This window comes from Sturnira hondurensis, unplaced genomic scaffold (assembly GCF_014824575.4).
Source record: "Sturnira hondurensis isolate 20B ecotype Veracruz unplaced genomic scaffold, ASM1482457v3 Scaffold0006505, whole genome shotgun sequence".
Taxonomy (NCBI): domain Eukaryota; kingdom Metazoa; phylum Chordata; class Mammalia; order Chiroptera; family Phyllostomidae; genus Sturnira; species Sturnira hondurensis.
Window position 1 is genome coordinate 241816 of NW_028079136.1, and position 16880 is coordinate 258695.

A 16880-nucleotide genomic window follows, 5' to 3' on the forward strand; every position below is an offset into this window, starting at 1 on the left:
TGATTCTGTTAGTCCCTTACCCAAAAGCCTTAGTGGCTTCCAGTGGCTGCTGAGTAAAGCCCAAACTCTTCAGTCAGGTGTTTTGAGGACTGTATTCCTGAGCCCTCTGTAGTGATATGCTCTCTGCCTATCATCTCAGATTTATCTCCTTCTACCACTTTTTGGATTCCCCTTCTTCTTCCAGATTGTACGACCACCACTCGCTCTACAAGTTCCATCTACTCTCAGCACGGCCTTCGTTTGCACCATTCTTCCTACTTAAAATGCCCTTCCTCCCTCTTTCATGACTTTATTTTCCACTGGGAAGTCTCTACTGATCACCTGGATTATGTATCACTTGATGTCAGATGCAATGAATGGCTCGCTCTGTATCCCTGATTTCAGCTACCAAGTAAAACTCAATAAATGTTTTATGAGTGGCTGGAAAGACCAAGTTCAGCCCATTTTCAAGCAAGCTTTAGAATTAGGGAAGCTGAGTCATCAAGGCCTTCCAGCCAGGCCTCAGTGTCTGTGAGTTTCCTTGGAGGGATCTGGAGGTTCCCTAGTGTCTGTGGGCGTGCATTAAGTTAGCCAGCTGCACACGGTCATGTGTGCTGTGTGCAAGCAAACTGGCAGGAGAGCGGGGAACCCTCCAGCTATTGAGGTAACTCCTGCTGGGCCCAGGTGGGATCACCCATTAAGGGACAGGGGCCTGTGTGATCCTGGGAACGTCAGCATCCTGGAGGGCCCATCTGGGTTCGTCCAGCAGGAGGGTGCAGGGTGTGACAGCAGGAATCTTCAGGTCATTACTACGGGCATTCAGGCTTCAAGGCTCCAGCCAGACGGCAACTTGGTGGACAGACAAAACGACTCGGGCCCTTAGGGGATGGGATGTCAAGAGAGTAGGCAGGGTCTTGTCCAGACAGCAAGGGAGTGTCGGGCTTCCGGCCTCAAAATTGTCCCAGTTTAGGGCTCGCTAGTCTGTGGCTGGGCATTCCCAGCGGGTATCATCAGGGAGGCTGACAAAGGGATTTGGGCTCCCTTTCTGGTGGGTATCAGCTTGGAAATAGGCATGGCCTCGATGAGGACAGACATTTTGGTCTGTGGGTCCCTGAGGTGGGCAGGACCAGGGGAGGCCAAGGCTGACACAGAGCCAGGTCCAGAGATGAGTCCGGAGCCCCTCCTGGCTCCTTTTGCCTCACCGTGTGCTCGCCTCCACTTCGAACTGAGGCCGTGATCACGCCACCCTCTGGGCCACCGTTTGGGAAAGCCAACCTCAGGCTGACACTCACTGCCTGTAAATGGCGTGGAATTAAGCTAATCAGTGGCTCTTAATTCCCCAACAAATGCGGGTGCTGTGCTAATTGCCAGGGTCCACGGTGGCAGATCCCTGGTTGGCGGCATCAAACAAGAGAAGTGATCATTTGGGGGCTGGATTGGGGGAGGGCCTGCTTTGTCTGCTGAGCCAGTTAAAAACCATACTACCCCCCCAACCCCAAGTGAGCCACAGTGCAGAGAGCCAGGGCCTGGCCTCCTTATCAGCCAAGGGGCTGAATGAGTGGCCACACGTGTGTTTGCAGGAGCTAAACCTTAGCACCATGGAGCAGTTTCTTGTCCATTAATGGATTTTGGGGAGGGGGCAGGGGTCATCAGGGAAGATTCCACTGGTAACCTGGCATGGCACTGCCAGGGCAGCTCATCAGAGATAAAGCATCTGAACTCTGGTCTGCTGTTACCATGGCAACATGGCAATTCCAGACTCTCCAGGCAACCTTACGGGCATCTGCTGCTGTGAAAGATTCAGATGAAGTAGGGCCACTGTTCCTTCTCCTTTAGAGACAGAGCAAATTGTAAAGACAGGGAGCTATGCACCGGGGACCAGGATCTTACAGGAAAATGCTGTCCCGTTGACATAAAGACTTCTTGATGAAATGACATTTAAGTGACTGTTAAAGCTGTTGTGTGTGAGATAGTCTGTTGGGGAGAACTGCAGGATCCGAGTGGACTCTCTGAAGGAGAAAAGTCAGAGGAGATGAGCAAGCCTAGGGGGAACAGCACACACAAAGGCCCATCTGGGGAAAGAGCTGAGTGCGTAGACGGGGTTGGGGGGGGTCAGCTCAGTCTGGTGGGGGGGGGGCAAGTGTCTGCTGTGTTTCTCTGAAACCTGCTGGTTCCAGCCATGTGTGCCTTACAGCCCCCAGATGCTGTCCTACGCCCTCCCCCCCTGAGATGTGGGCACCCATCTCCACACCTGCCCCCCAGCCCTCCCTTGAGGGTGGCATTTCTTACTTTCTGTTTCAGCTCACAGTTGCTGGCAACATCTTTGTATCCACTAGAATTATTGAACCTCTACATTTAATAGGGGAGTGGAGGCCTGGAGAGGAAGATGCTTGCCTGAGACTGCCAGCAACGCAGAGGCAATAGTATCTGGGGGTGAAGAACTTAGGCTCTGGAGACAGACTGACCTTGGTTTGAGTCCTGGCTCCACTGCTGAGTTGTCAGGTGAGCCTGAGCCTCGCCTTCTTCAGGGGTAAAATAGGGATCCTGAGCATCCCACCCTGCTGCGTGTTAGGGGTATGAAATGAGACAGAAGTAATACAAGGCAGTTCCTGGTATGTGGTAAGAGCTCAGGGAAGGTTAGCTATCAGAGATTGGTAGTTCCTTGAGAACAGCGTATCTTGCTCATCCTGGCTTCTCTGCCGCCTCCTGTACATGAGGCACCCAAGCAGTACTTTGGAATTCGTATTCGAGTTAGATGGATGTTTGCTAACGGGGTGAACGCATGATGTTTGGATAGCGAACTGTCCGCACTGACAGGCTCTCCACACCTGCCGAGTGTTTTTAGCTTTGGTGCCATTTGGTCTCCATAGGAGTGGAGCCAGGCCGGGCCCAGAGTCTGTCCTTGAAGCTCAGCCTGCACAGTAAAGTGCCCTGCCGGTTCAGGTTCCGGATCCAGCTGCCATGTGGCTCAGGGCTGTGGGGTTTCTTGAGAGAGAGATGGAGTAGACTCCCCCTGCCCATTGGGAACCATGCGTGGTATTAATGCTAATTAATGTAGAGCTTTCTGATACATAGAACATTCCCATTCACTCTCACATGGGCCTCACCATAGCACTGGGGTGGTCAGGAGTCATAGCCCCACATTGTGGGTGAAGAGCTGGGACTCAGTACCAGGCGGCCCAGAAGCACTCGGCGCGAAGAGCTGGAGCCGGGGCGGGGGCTCACTTTCTGACTCGGACTCTGGTTGGGTCTGTAGTTCTTCCTGAGACACAGTCCCAGAAAGGGGCATGGGGCTTGGAGTCAAATGCCATGTTGGTCACAACTCCATCCCTTACCAGGGTGCAGCTCTTCGGTGAACTCCCCCTCTTCTAGGCGTGCTTGCTCCCCGATCTTCCTGCTTCAGGTTTGTGGCGAAGCTTTAGGAAGTGAGAATCTCCAGTGAAGTGACTGGGGACAGGGGTCTTGTTGTCAGCAACTGGTGTCTCAACTGGTGAGCCACCTCGAGCTCAGCAGGGCTGCCGTGCCGGTGGGTTCAGACATGCACTGGAATGGCAGCCTGCGAATGTTGGCAGGTGCTCTCCATTGTCCTGACACATTAACCATCGGGCCTGGAAGGGCCTTTGGAGATCAGTAAAGTTGCTGCCTCCAGCTTCTAGGTGCAGAAACGGAGGTCCCCTGGGAGTGACGGTGACTCACCCAAGACCACGTGTGGGTTAGTTAGTGGCCCCACACTCCCCCAGTGGGGTCTGCCATGACGGGGCTGGTCCCAGAGCTGGAAGAGGGATCTGTCCAGTCTGTAGCTCTGTCTGCCTTCCCCCCACTGAAGCTGCAGGTTCTACAAACTGCCAGGGCCTCTGGCAGGGCCCCCCACCCCTTCCACCTAGTTCCTTTGCATAGGGGACCCCTGTGCATGGCCTGTCCCACCTTTTGACTCAGCTTCCTCTCAAGGAGGCTGAAAATGACACATGTTCATTCCTAAAACAAATGTTTATTGAGCACCTTTGTGTACCAAAAACTCTTCAAAGTGTCAGATACAGCAGGGGAACAAAAGAAAATGGTTCCCAGGGAGCTGTTCTGTCTAGTGGGGAGACAAACAAGTGTACAATGCCGGGGCGGGGGTGCAGGGCAGGGGTATGGGGTACGTGCTGGGAAGGACACTGACGCCTTGTGGGCTGATAGAAAGACGGGGGTCAGTGATCAGGGAAGGCTCTCTGAGGACATAACTTTGAACTAAGACCCACGTGAAGAGAGAGAGGGAGCCGTGTGGATACCTGGGTAGGAATGTTCCAGGCGGAGGAAACAGCTGGTACAAAGGCCAAAGCCAGAAGCATGACTGGCCAGTGGGAGGAGCAGCGAAGAGGTCAGTGTGGCTAGCAGGGGGGATATGGAGCTGATTGAATGGAGCTGGGTGCACCACCAAACGCAGAGCAGATGCTCGGCAGGTGTTTATTAGGTGATTGGATGCCCCAGGGAGAGCTCCCCCTCGGGTTTGTATCCTCGGTGTTTTCTCAGTGAACTCTAGACCCTACCTTTCTAATCTGCGTTTGGACTCTTCTGGACCCACTGCTGGCTTCCAGAACAGGCCTTCTTACTCCTGCCCACCCACACATTGCTCTAACCCCCAGCCTCCTCTCCACACTGGTGATGCCCAAATGGGCGTGGGGAGGACGATGGAGAGAGGCCCTGTGGGTGACTGGGCCCGGGAATGGCAGCAGGCCTGACACTCTTGGCCACAGAGCCACTTCTGTGCCCCTGGCCCTCTGCTGGGCCCCTCAGAGATGTCTGTGTTTGTTTCATAAGATGACATTTAATGGGAGCATTGAACGTTTCAGCCAGGCCCCACACACCAACATCGGGCCAGGCCAGGAGAGCAGCTCATATGGAAATACGGGCTGTGGGCTCCACGAGAGTCAGTGGACTTGGACTTCAGTGCGGCTGAAGTGATCCCAGGCTAACCGGATAGAGGCAGTGTCTGGGAGAAGGTGCACGTCAGGATGGGCTCAGTCGGCATGGGCTCGGTCAGCTCTGAGGAGCACACTTCTCTCCTTGAGAGAAGGAGACCTGATGGGCCATGGGCACAGGCCACTGGGTCATACAGAGAGAGGATAATGTCACCTGGAAGGAAGAAATCTTAGAGGAAAGGAGAGCTATCTGCAAACACTTGGAGGGAATAGACCAGGCTAACTCGTCACAGGGTGTGCTCACGTGGCCGCCTCCCGGCCTCTGTTTCTTCTTCCGCAGAGTGAGATCAGTACCTTCTTCCCGGAGCTGCTCTGCTAAATGGGAGGATGGGCCATGCGGAAGAGCACCATGCTCGGTCACAGTAGGCCCTTGAGAGCGTTAGTTGCCTTTTCCGTCCTTTTCAGAGAAGCCAGCAGTTCTGACAGAGAACACAGAATTCAGAAAGACAGTCTGTGGGGAGGATTTCAGTTGTTTATGAAACGGGCCAACATGTTTCCACCTCGTAAGTTCTAAATCCATCATCCTTAGCTCCCTGGATCTAAGAATAGTCACCCAGTGGAGCCAGTGTTCACGCTCCCGTTGCAGGTGCCTGAAGAGCTGCAGCCATAGCACCTCCTACTCCTGGGGGGGAGGGGAGCGCTGGCCTTGGCCTCTGCCGGTGTGGCCATTTCCGAACCTCTCCGACTCAGTTCTCTCTTCCACACCGAGCTGATCCAGACACCCTCCTCACTGCCACTCCAACCATCCAAACCGTGCTGCAAAGCAGGGGAGGCGGGGAGCAGTGGGAAGGTGTGCAGACGGGACCTTTGGCGAAACACCGCCCACTCGGGGCCTCCGTCTCCTCTTACGTAAAGGGATAGAGATCGATGAAAAGAACCGAAGGACGTTTTGAGCTGTGGGGTTCTAAAAGAGGTTCTAGAGCCGTCCACACCTTGCAGCCTCAGAATGAGACCTGTGAGGGCAAACCCAGAAATTCAGCCCATTTTTCTTTACCATCTGACCCAAGGCCATTCCCCTTTTGTGTCTGCGGGAGCCAGCCTGAGGACCAGGGTGTGTGTTCTACTGTTCTTTGGCCACCTGCCTTCCCTCTCTCACACGCATTCACACCCACCGGCTCCACCACCCAAGTTCCCGGACTCCATGCACTATGGGAATGCCCTCGCCAGCTAGGGGCCAGGCAGCCTTCCCTCATTACAGCATTCTTCCTGATGCTGAGTGGAAATTGGCCTTCCACGGCGTCTGCACCCCACAGCCGTAGGCAGTCTTTGGCCCTCTTGGGGAGAGTAAATAAGGCAGCTTCATTCTCTTACTAGCCATTTATTCATTTGTTCGATCATTCATTTGCACATTTGACAACAGGTATTTACTGAGCACTAATACATGCCAAGCAGTGTTTTGGGTGCTGGGACACAGCAGCAATGGAGCCTGCTCTCAAAGAGCTTGTGTTCTGGTCAAAAGAGATAGGCAATAAACAAACAGTAAAACATACATAAAGAAATAAAGCAGGTGAAAAGACGGAGATGAGGAGGGGTGTAGATTCCTGTTTTCTATGGCGTTGTCAGGGATAGTCTCTCATGTTCAGTGATATCTGAACAAATGCCTGAACGACATGAGGGAGTGAACCTGTGGGTTGCAGAGGTCAGAGCATGCCAGACAGCAGAAACAGCATGTGCAAAGGTCCTGAGGTGAGGATTGTTTGAGGAGTAGGGAGCCATAGCCATGGTGATGTCAACAAGGTAGAACACGATAGGACGTGAGGTCAAGGAGGCAGCTGGGGGCCAACCAGCTGTTTGAGGAAGAGGATTCTGAGCAGAGCAGTGTCACGTCTGACTTAGGTTTTACGGGACCACTCAGGCTCTGTGTGGAGAATAGATCATGGCGGTGGAGGCAGCCAAGAACGCCCAGTTGAAGCCCTTTGCAGGAGGACCAGAGTGAGGCGATGCGGCTGGTCAGGTCCACTGTGTTTGGGTCTCATCGATGGCAGGGAGATAGGAAACTGTCCACGGGAAGACCCAGACCACGCTCCGTCAGCCTGATTTCCTTTATCCAGGCCAGCTATCTCGGCATGAAAGGTAGGGTAGCTTCTGTTGTCCAGCAAAGTGGGTGAGGGCCCGAACTGCCTTCTGTCCTGAAGTTGCCACCCAGACCCAGAACACCTCAGGAGGCCTGAATACTGGGTTCCTTACTCACTTATTTCTTGATCACAGCAGAACCCTAGGTACCATCCTACCAATTACTGCCAAAAGGGTGGGATCCCCATGAGTTTAGGCGGCTGGACACGCAGAAGTTTGTCTCAGATTTGCGGGCTCCCAGGGCAGCTGTGGCCACAGTGGCATTTATCAGCTTCCTGAATCCCGAGTCTTCCTCTCCATGAGGTTTTCAGAGCTCACCTCACCCCTCCCCTCTCGTGTGGGGAGGTCTAAGTCTTTGAGAGGTCCTTGACAGGAGGAGACAAGGTGAACCATTAGCTGCCTGACTTCTCTACCCCTGAACCTCCCTCCTTCCTCTTCCCACCCTGCCCGGTGCAGGAGGAAGCAGGGCCTTCTTCGGCCTCCTCAGCCTTGGCCGCAGTGCTCCCAAGGCTCGGTGAGGCTTCTGCCCCTCCATGGAGTGCTGCTCCCACCGGCTACAGCTCTTGCCTTCCATCACTGACCTTGTCTCCGCGCAGGTGGGTCCTACACCCCACACAGGTGTACCTCTTCATTCCCCGGGAAGTGGGGTGTTTGCTGGAGAGGGCAGTCTATTAACAGAAGAGGCCCCAGAGCCAGGCTGCCTGGTCTGACACCAGCTCGGCTTCTCCCTGGCCGTGTGACCTTGCACAGTGCTCACTGCCTCTCTGGGAAATGGGGGTGATGCTAGATTACACCGACAGGCTTGTTTAGAGGGTTCAGTGAATTAGTACTGGGCTGGCCAAGAAGTCCATGTGTTTTTTTCCATAAAATAAAAAATACACTTTTCATTTTCACTAATAACTTTATTGATCTGAGTGTTTTGAGTATGTCAGCTATCTCCCACATGGTATAACATTGATTGTTCTCAATTGACGTCTCAATTTGATCTCGGTCCGCTTCAGCTGCTCCACCTGACTGTGGAGCATTGTCCAGTGAGAAATCTCTAGCACAAAACTTCGCAAACCACTTTTGACATATTCAGTCAGTCACAGCACCTTCTCCATATACTGCATGAATCTTTTTTTGGATTTTTAGTTGCATTTTTACCTTCCTTGAAATAATATGCCAAAACATAATATGCCTATAAAGCATAATATTCTGAAAATGTTACATATTTTCTTCCATCTTTAATATTAAAATGGCTACACAAAAATTGGCCAATTTTTAAAAAGAACTTTGTATTATTATTTATTTATCTTAGAGGGGAAGGGAAGGAGAGAGGGAGAGGAATATCAATGTATGGTTGCTTCTTGTGCATCCCCTGCTGGGGACTGGCCTGCAACCCAGGCATGTGCCCTGACTGGGAATCAAACCACGATCCTTTGGTTCATAGGCCCGTACTCAATCTACTGAGCTACACCAGCCAGGGCAAAATTTACCAATTTTGATGTTTATTTTTAATGCACACTGATATGACAGCTTTCACAATACAATCTAACAAAATTGCTTCAAATGAAGTTAAAGACAACTAAGCCATCTTGTGGGAAAAAAAACAAACTTTTTGACCGACCCAATACTTAAAAGTGCTTATCACAGGGCCTAGGAACTAGGGCCTAGAACTTGGAACTAGTGAAGGAACCTAAGACTTGGGAGTTCTGGATTTTAATCTTGGCTAGAATGGCCCTGTGACCATGGACAAGTTATGTCACTACTCTGAGCCTAGTTACTTCACCTGTAAAATGAAGATAATAACACCCCCTAGGGTTGTTGTGGGAATTAAGGTTACATTTGTATGAACCTGAGAAGCACCATCCCTACGTTTTAGCCCTTATCCTCATGGTGTGAGATGGCAGCTGGAGCTCCAGCTATCACACCCACATTCCCCATGACAAGAGGAAAGAAGGGGCAAAAGGTACATGCCATCTGTCTTTGAAGGCAGGTTATCATAACCTATCACAGAACCTTTCAGCTTGCGTCTCACTGGCCACACCCCACTGCAGGAGAGGTTGGGGGGGTCTTCATTCTGTGGTCAGGGACAATCAGGAAGCTCTGCCACACATGCTCAGGCATTTGCCCCTCCTTGGCAAGGCCCTCAGCAGAAATGGGCTGGAGTCCCAGTGCCATAAGGCCCTGTGAGGACCCAGGATGCCAAGAAGCTCGGGCAGGTGCCACAAGGCCTGAACAGATTTGGGTACTGTGTCTAGCCTGTGCCAGGGACCCTGCCAGTCCCGAGGTTCCGCTGCCTGCAGGGCTTCTAGGCTGACGCAAGTGTGGTGGGCCATGAGCTCCATCGCTTATCACGTCCTGGTCAGGCCAGATCTGTTGAACCCCATGAACAGGGGACTTGAACCCTGGAGGCTAGGAAATCCCTCTGTAACTGCACGCTCTCCCCGCGAGGCTCAGCTGCATGCCCCAGGATCCGGAAAGCAGATCTGGCTCAGTCCGGTGGGATTTCAACGTCCTGGGTGCAGAGAGCCCTCTGTAAAGCCCTCCTGTAACTCAGCTGCTCTGAAAACTGGGTGCTCTGTAGTCCAGTTAGCGGAGGGAGGCGCTTACTGTGGGACAGTCTCCTCCCTCTCCCTTCCACCTGAGAACAGCCTACGTAGGAGCTTCCTGCTGAGTCCAGACCAGAGGTCCTTCCCATCTTCACTGTGCTCCTGAAAAGGTGGCCCTAAGTGAAAAGGGGGAGGGGAGCCCATGCTAAACTGCTGGAGAAGCCCAGTGCTTAGAGGTACCCTGCTGTAGTCCTTCTGGTTAAGGGGGCAGCCAGTCTTCTCTTTGCGAGGTTTGCGTGAATTGTTCAGGACCTTTAAACTCCTCATCATTCTACCCTGTGCCTTCCCATCGGGTGGTGTCCCTCTCTCTTTTCTCTGCCACTTGCCTCTCTCCTTGCCTCTTCCTCCTCTCCCATGGGTGTGAGCCTCTTCCTCCTCTGCCTCATATGTGAGTGTGAGCTGTCACTCTTGGGTATTGTGCTAGGGAGATATGTGTATTTATGTATGTATGTATGTATGTATGTATGTATATATGGTCGTGCAGTCCTCCTGGCAACCGTGTGATGCAGGTGGGGTGCTCAGTACCATCGTCACACAGCCATGTGTTGATGTAGGCCCAGGACAGCATTGCACAGCCCGTAGTAAATAGTATTACCTGTATACCAGGGGCCAGCAAAGTATGACTCACAGGCCAAGTCCGACCGGTGGCGTGTTTTGTATGGTCTTGTGAGCTTGGAATGATTTTTAAGTGGTTATGGTAAAGGAGAAGAATATGCAACAGAAACCAAATGATACCCTCAAACCTAAAATATTTCCTATCTGCCTTTATGGGGTAATTTTGACAAGCCTGATATATAGTATGCATAGTTCAGTGCAGCTTCTACAGCCATTCTACCTCAGTTTTAGACGTCAGTTTCATCATCTATGAAGTGAGAACAATCTATAAATACAGGTACCTCACAAGGTTATTAGAATTAAATGAGATAAAGACTGTGAAGTACCTAACCTCAAGGAGCATCTTTGGAAGTGTTTGGGGGGAGATACTTCTGGGGCCCTGCCAGGCCTCTCGACCCAGTGGGCACGAAAGCCCTGGCTCAGGGCCACGGCTGCCCGAGCCTGCAATGTGGCTTCCTTGGAGTGTGTTTCCTTTGGCAGGACGAGAGGGGCCTGCCAGCTGCCCATTGTGCCGAGTCCTGCTGGTAGGTCAGCTCTGCCTTCCTCCTGCCCCCATTCCTGCTGACTGTCAGCTGGTGCCACTCTCCAGGGCTGGGCACAAAGCCCACACCAGGTGCCAGGCTAGGTCTGAAGGTACCAAGCCTCCTCCACTCTCCCACCTCGTGCCTCGGATCCACCTGGCTGAAACTCCTGCTTCCCTGTAGGAGCGGCAGCCTGGGGCGCATCCTCGCCGTGGTCACTTCCTCACTCAGGGACCAAACAGGCAGACATCTGTGTTCCCCCAAACCCAAGCTCTTGGCCAGTTATCGCCTTCCCATGAGGGAAAAGCTAGGGAAAGGGGAGTCCCAGCCAGCCTCCCTCTGGTGAAAGCGTGGTCTGTAAAACAGAGTGTCAGTGGATAGTAAGTGAGATGTAAAGAGTGAACAGTGTCAAAAGGGATATTTTTGATCTAGGCAGGGATAGGCTTTCAGTTCTTACAAACAGTGGGAAAAATTTTTAAAGATCAATTTTAATACTTAGAACCATAAAACTTGTATTTTATATCAAAGACCCAAAACAAAATTTGAAGTCAAACTGAGAAAAAATATTTATGCCAGATATGACAGAGAAAGGTCAGTCTTAAAAACATCGAAGACAACAAGGCTCTTGATGACAACAGCAGTAGCCAGTACCCACGTCACCATTGTAACCACGTCATACCTCGCTTAATCCTTGTAAACAACTTTTTGATAAAGGTACTGTTATTATCCCCATTTAGCAGATTAGTGAACTGAAGGGAGACTAGTTAACTTGCCCAAGGTTACTCAGCTGATAAATGGAGGAGCTGGGATTTGAACCCAGGCCATCTGGCTCTTGGGTCTGAACACTTACGTTTTTCTATACTAATTGGGAAAAAGATAAGAGGCAGACAATACACAAAAGAGGAAATACAAATACCTAAGAAACATAAGAATTAATTTTTAATTTCAGTAGTATTCAAAGAATACAAATCAAATGAACAAAATACCATTTTTGTTTTCAAATTAGGAAAGATTCTTAAACACTATAATAATTAATAAATACCGGCAATTGTGGAGCGAAACAGACCCCCTACAGGTGGCTGTAGGTACGTCAGGTGACCTTCTCCGAACAGAATTCTGGCAGTTCTCACAGCGGTACTCAGGAACCCTGAGGGTGCCCGCAACCCATGACCAGGAATTCCCATTCTAAGAGTCTAACTTGAGAAAATAATCAGAGAGACAGACAAAGATTCATGCATAAAGATGTTCATAAGAATGTTATACAAAATATGAAAAATTAGAAGCAACTTACTTATCTGCAATAGTATACAGGTTAAGGAAGTTGATCTCCCTAATGGACAATTAGGCAGTTGTTTTAAGTGAATCTGTGCAACAAAAGACACTGTGAACAAAACGAAGAGACACAGCACACTCCTAGGAGGAGACACTCGCAATACATGTAACAACAAAGAGTTCCATAAACAAAAGATACACAAAGAAAACTTACAGATGAATAAGACAAAGGCAGATGACCAAAGGGTGAAATAGGGAAGGAATGGATATCAGCAATTCATAGGAGAGGCACCTGAGGGCCAATGAACACGAAGAAATGCACATCTCACTAGTAGAGAAAGCACATGAATGAACTGTACTTACCAGAGTAGCAAGAGTCTAAAGGCAGAGACAGAGGGGAAACAAATTCATATCTGTTGCTGATGAGACTGTAGTGCAGCCTCTGGGGAGAGCTATTTGGTCATCCCTAGTACCATTAAATGCAGCCCCACGCCACTCACTTGTAGGGACCAGCCCTGCATGAACACCAGTTTGTACGAGGAGACACGTTCAAGGAAGTTCGTTGCAGTGTGCTGTTTATAATAGCAACGATGTTAGTATTGTTGTACTGTAATATTGTATATTATATATTATATTGTCTGAAAAATAGCAACAATTATTATCATTAAAGACCTGGAAATGGATAAGTAAAATATGATTAATGTGATTTATACATAATTGGATACTATACACAGTTAAAATAAATGAACCGGGTATGTAACTATCAGCTCAGGTAAATTTCAAAACCAATGCTGTAAAAACAACAAGTCATAAAAATGACATGTATTTGAATGACACTATTTATATACATCTTTAAAATAACCCAAACTATTGCACAGTATTTAAGGACATGTGGGAAGATGTTAAGCAAGCACACAGATACTGTATACCAGCTTGATTGATTTTTCTTTTTTAAAGGAAGGGTTGAAGCAAAAATGGCAAAATGTTAACTAATATTCTAAATCTGGACAAGGATATTGTGTCTTTCTATTAAGTTATTTTTTGGACCTTTCTGCACATTGAGCTATTTCAAAGTTTCAAATTATTTTAATTTACTTTTTGAATAATTTGTAATTCCAAGGAAAAATATTTGTGTTACAGTGTTAAGGCATAGAAGCAAGACAAATATAAACAAATATTTACAAATTTCACAGATTAAAATTTTGAAAGAGACATTTAAAATATTTATAGTAGTGGGCAAAATTCTGGAAGTCTGCTTTTCTTCACACTCATCCATATTTCCCACTTACTCCTTTTTTGCCATGAAAATGTACTACATTTATCTCCAGAAGGAATTCTTAAACACCTGTAGGAAATGTGAGTCTTGACCCCAGGAAAGGGCCTAAAACCTCGGGAGAGGTGCCGCGTGGGGCAGAGCGTGTCAGCGCCGGAGAGGCCCTCTCTGCAAAGGCGGTTCTGAGTTCTTCACTCTCTGACCCGGTCAGCAAACTTACTGAGTCCCGACTGCGCACAGGCGTGTGCTGGGGTATGGCAGCGAACAGAACGTGCAGATTCTTGCCTCACCATAGAGAGGAGGGTCTGGTGTGGAGGGGATGGCGAGCAGGTCACTGCGCAGGTCACCTCTCCACCGCCTGTGCTGGCTTAGTCCCAGGGCCATGAGAGGACCCCAAGGTGGACTGGGCCCCTGGGGTATCTGGCCTCTGAGCAACACTTGACTGGAACTCAGAGGATGAGGAGCAGGCCTAGGGCCCAGTACAGCCAGGACGTGGAGAGAAAGGAAGGCCTGCAGGGCACAGTGGAGGAGCTGGAAGGAGGCAGGGGGTGGAGGTCGTTGGAGGGTTTCAGCTGGGCGGTGACAGGATTCGACTGGTGTCTCGGAGTCCCAGTGACGCTCTTTGAAGACCTGAGTGGATGCTGAGCAGCCCCATTGGAGAGAAAATGGCACGGGATTGGGGTGGAGGCAGTGGAGACGGAGAGATGTGGGAGGATGTGAGATATTTTGGGAGTTGGGGTTTCAGGCCTTGGATCACGTGTTGGGGGCCGACACTGAGGGAGACGCTGAGGGGGAGAGCCAGGTTCAGGGCAGCAGCAAAGTCCCGGTCGGTGGGAGTGGGGAGCACTGGACCAAGGGCAGACTCAGGAGGGCAGGGGTACAAGCGGGGACGGCGAGCAGGCCCCCCCCCCCGCCCCCGCCATGTCACTGAGCTTCGGTTTCTCTTGGGGTTTGTGACGGTGCCCGTGCTCCCAGGGTGAGCAGTTCAGCCCCTTATCCAGACCCAGACGGCTCCTGCAGCAGCCCTCTCTCCTCTGCAGGTGGGGCGTGCTGCTCCTGGGGCTGGAACGAGCACGGCATGTGCGGCGATGGCGGCGAAGCCCATGTCTGGGCCCCGAAGTCCGTGCAGGCTCTGCAGTGGTCGTCAGTGCTCCTCGTGGGCTGTGGGGCTGGCCACTCCCTGGCTCTCTGCCAGCTGCCTGCCCTCCCGTCCCCATTGGCCAGTGAGGACGCCAATCTCAGGAAGCCACGGAAAGACAACCAGTACTGCCTACCTCAAGCCAATCCCACAGGTGCAGAAACGGGGGGCTCGTGACAGAGACCCTTTAATAAAACGGCTTTTCCCACTCAGCGTGTTCCTGGAGAACTGCATTGTTTGGGCACGGGGCTGGCCGAGGAGGGCTCAGAAGGCACTGTGCTTGGGCTGAGTGCTGGCCAGGGGGGTCTGGGGCACAGGGAGACAGACATCCTTTCCACCCGGCAGAGGGGCATGAGGGTCAGGTCCTTGCCCCGGGATGTGGGAAGCAGCAGGAAAGCTCCAGGCTCGCCCTGCCTGGTGAGGACAGAAAGGCTGGGCCCAGGAGTGGTTCTGGTTCAGTGACCAGCAATTCAGCAAGACCAGGGGTTCCTAGGTCATGCTTAGAGCAGCCATGTGCCTCTCCTGGGCTTTATTCTCAGGGTCCAGGGCATGTCGCTTTTGGTTCAAGGATATCAGGGTACCCTGGTCAGGTGGCTGGATACCTGGGCAGGAGGGAGCTCTTGTCTTGGAGACTAGGACCATGGGACAAGGCTCTGCTGTCGGTGTGGATGGAAGTGGAGGCAGGTAAGTGGAGGACGAGATAAGACTTCTGGGAAGACCCCACAGAGGAGACCCCGGGGACAGACAAAGGAATCTGTAATCCAGAGCTCACCATTCAGAAGCTCCCAGAAGACCAATGTCTTCTGAGCCAGGCGACCTCTGGAGCTAATCTGTGTTACTAAATTGCCGTGTTGTGTTGTTTGGGATGAGGGACAGCCACCGTGCACAGGAAGGGGTCTGGTCTGCAGGGACAGCTGCACCAAGACCCTAAGCCCCTCGCATCTGCCACTCACAGGCCTGCACCTGTGCAGGAAGGGGGCCCTCACGGGAAATGGGAACAAGGCCAGAGCCTGGGCCCCAGGCTTCCTCCGTGGCACCTGTGGCTCTGGGGGACAGAGTTCCTTTCTCTCTGCTGTGGCTGACAGCAGGCCTTTGGCCACAGGGTGTCAGAAGGCAGTGCCTCCTGGGGGGTAAGTGGCAGGGCCCCAGCCCGCCAGCCACTCTGTGCTCCTCCCACACAGTCTCCCTTGGTGACCTGGAGAGGGCCGGGGTCTGGGAGGGCCAGGCTCCAATGGCTTTAGGAAGCTGCGAAACGCCAGGACATCAAAGCAGAAGGACCCATAATGACCTTCTAGCCTCCTGGCCTCAAGCTGCCTTCATTGGAGCCCTGAGAAGTCTCCTGAGAGCTCAGTGGCCAGCTGGTGTACTGCGGATAATGGAAGGCCAGGAGGACTGAGGTCCGCGTCCCCACCCTCTGTCCGATTCAGAGTTGCTTTATTTTAATCTGTATTATGTATTTGACTTCACAGACGACTTCGCTTGACACAGGGTCCTCAAGAAAGGTTTGGAACCGCTGATCTTACCCAGGACTTTCATCATTCATGTGGGAAAATGGGGGCCTAGAGAGGAGTGGGTGCCATCTCAATGCCACACTCCTCACTCCTGGCCCCAAGTCCTGACTAGGAAATGGCCCATTCCAAGACCAGCCAAGGGGGGCAGGCAAGGGGGAGCCCCAGGACCAGCAGCAGGTTCAGCCCAGGTGAGTGGGGATGAAGACAGCCCTGAGCTCCCCACCCTGACCCTGGAGACTGCCCACAGCCATCAGCTGACCTTGAACGCCAGCCTACAAGGTCCTGCTCCCAATCCTGTTCCCTAGAAATATGCCTCCCTGGCCCGCCGAGTCCTTGGTCCTTCACCTCCTAGAACCAGGAGGCCAGTGCAGCCCTGAGACCTTCCGGAACCGAGAAGGGCATCTCCATGCGCTCTGAGCTGGTTTTGCCGGGTGATTGCGCCCTAAGAGTGACCCATGCTGCAGCAAGCCCACCGTCAGCAACCACCACCACCCACAGGCCGAGGGTCTGCCCAGGACACCGGCCAGCGAGCAGCCCCACGTGGGACAGTGCGCAGGCCCAGGCCCCCCAGCCAGGCTTTCCACGCACGAGGGGCCACCACACCCACTCCCGGCCCAGCAGTGCCGAGCTCCCCCACCTCTTTCAGCACCCGCTGGAGAAACCCAGTCGCACGTCCTCCAAGGCTGAGCACAGAGCCTCCGCTGAGGCCTTGCGGGCACAGGAGAGCAGTGACTCCAGGCTCCTTTCCAGCCTGGAGCAGGGTCAGCCCTGCGCTCGGAACCTGAGTCAGGCCCTTCCTGGGAGCACACAGGTGCAGATAATTCACACGTGGAGGAATGGATGGCTCGTGGCGGTCAAAGACACCATACTGTCCCATCACCTCGAGTCCCCACATTGCGCCCTTCCTGACAGTGGTGGACAGGCTTCCTTAAGGCACTCCGTG

General features: G+C 52.1%; 1 protein-coding gene and 1 long non-coding RNA gene across 2 annotated transcripts in view; both read left to right on the plus strand.

Moving 5' to 3' along the window:
• Positions 1-14638, plus strand: part of SERGEF (secretion regulating guanine nucleotide exchange factor) — a 183775-nt gene extending 169137 nt beyond the window's left edge. The window contains exon 11 of the mRNA XM_037049962.1: positions 14329-14638. Within this exon, the coding sequence (XP_036905857.1) occupies positions 14329-14603 (275 nt within the window). The 3' untranslated portion in view covers positions 14604-14638. The remainder of the gene's footprint in view (positions 1-14328) is intronic.
• Positions 1757-8045, plus strand: LOC118989709 (uncharacterized). Its single transcript, XR_005067073.1, has 3 exons — positions 1757-1770; positions 5985-5991; positions 6119-8045. It is a non-coding gene; the product is annotated as an uncharacterized LOC118989709 (long non-coding RNA).
• Positions 14639-16880: the final 2242 nt, after the last annotated feature.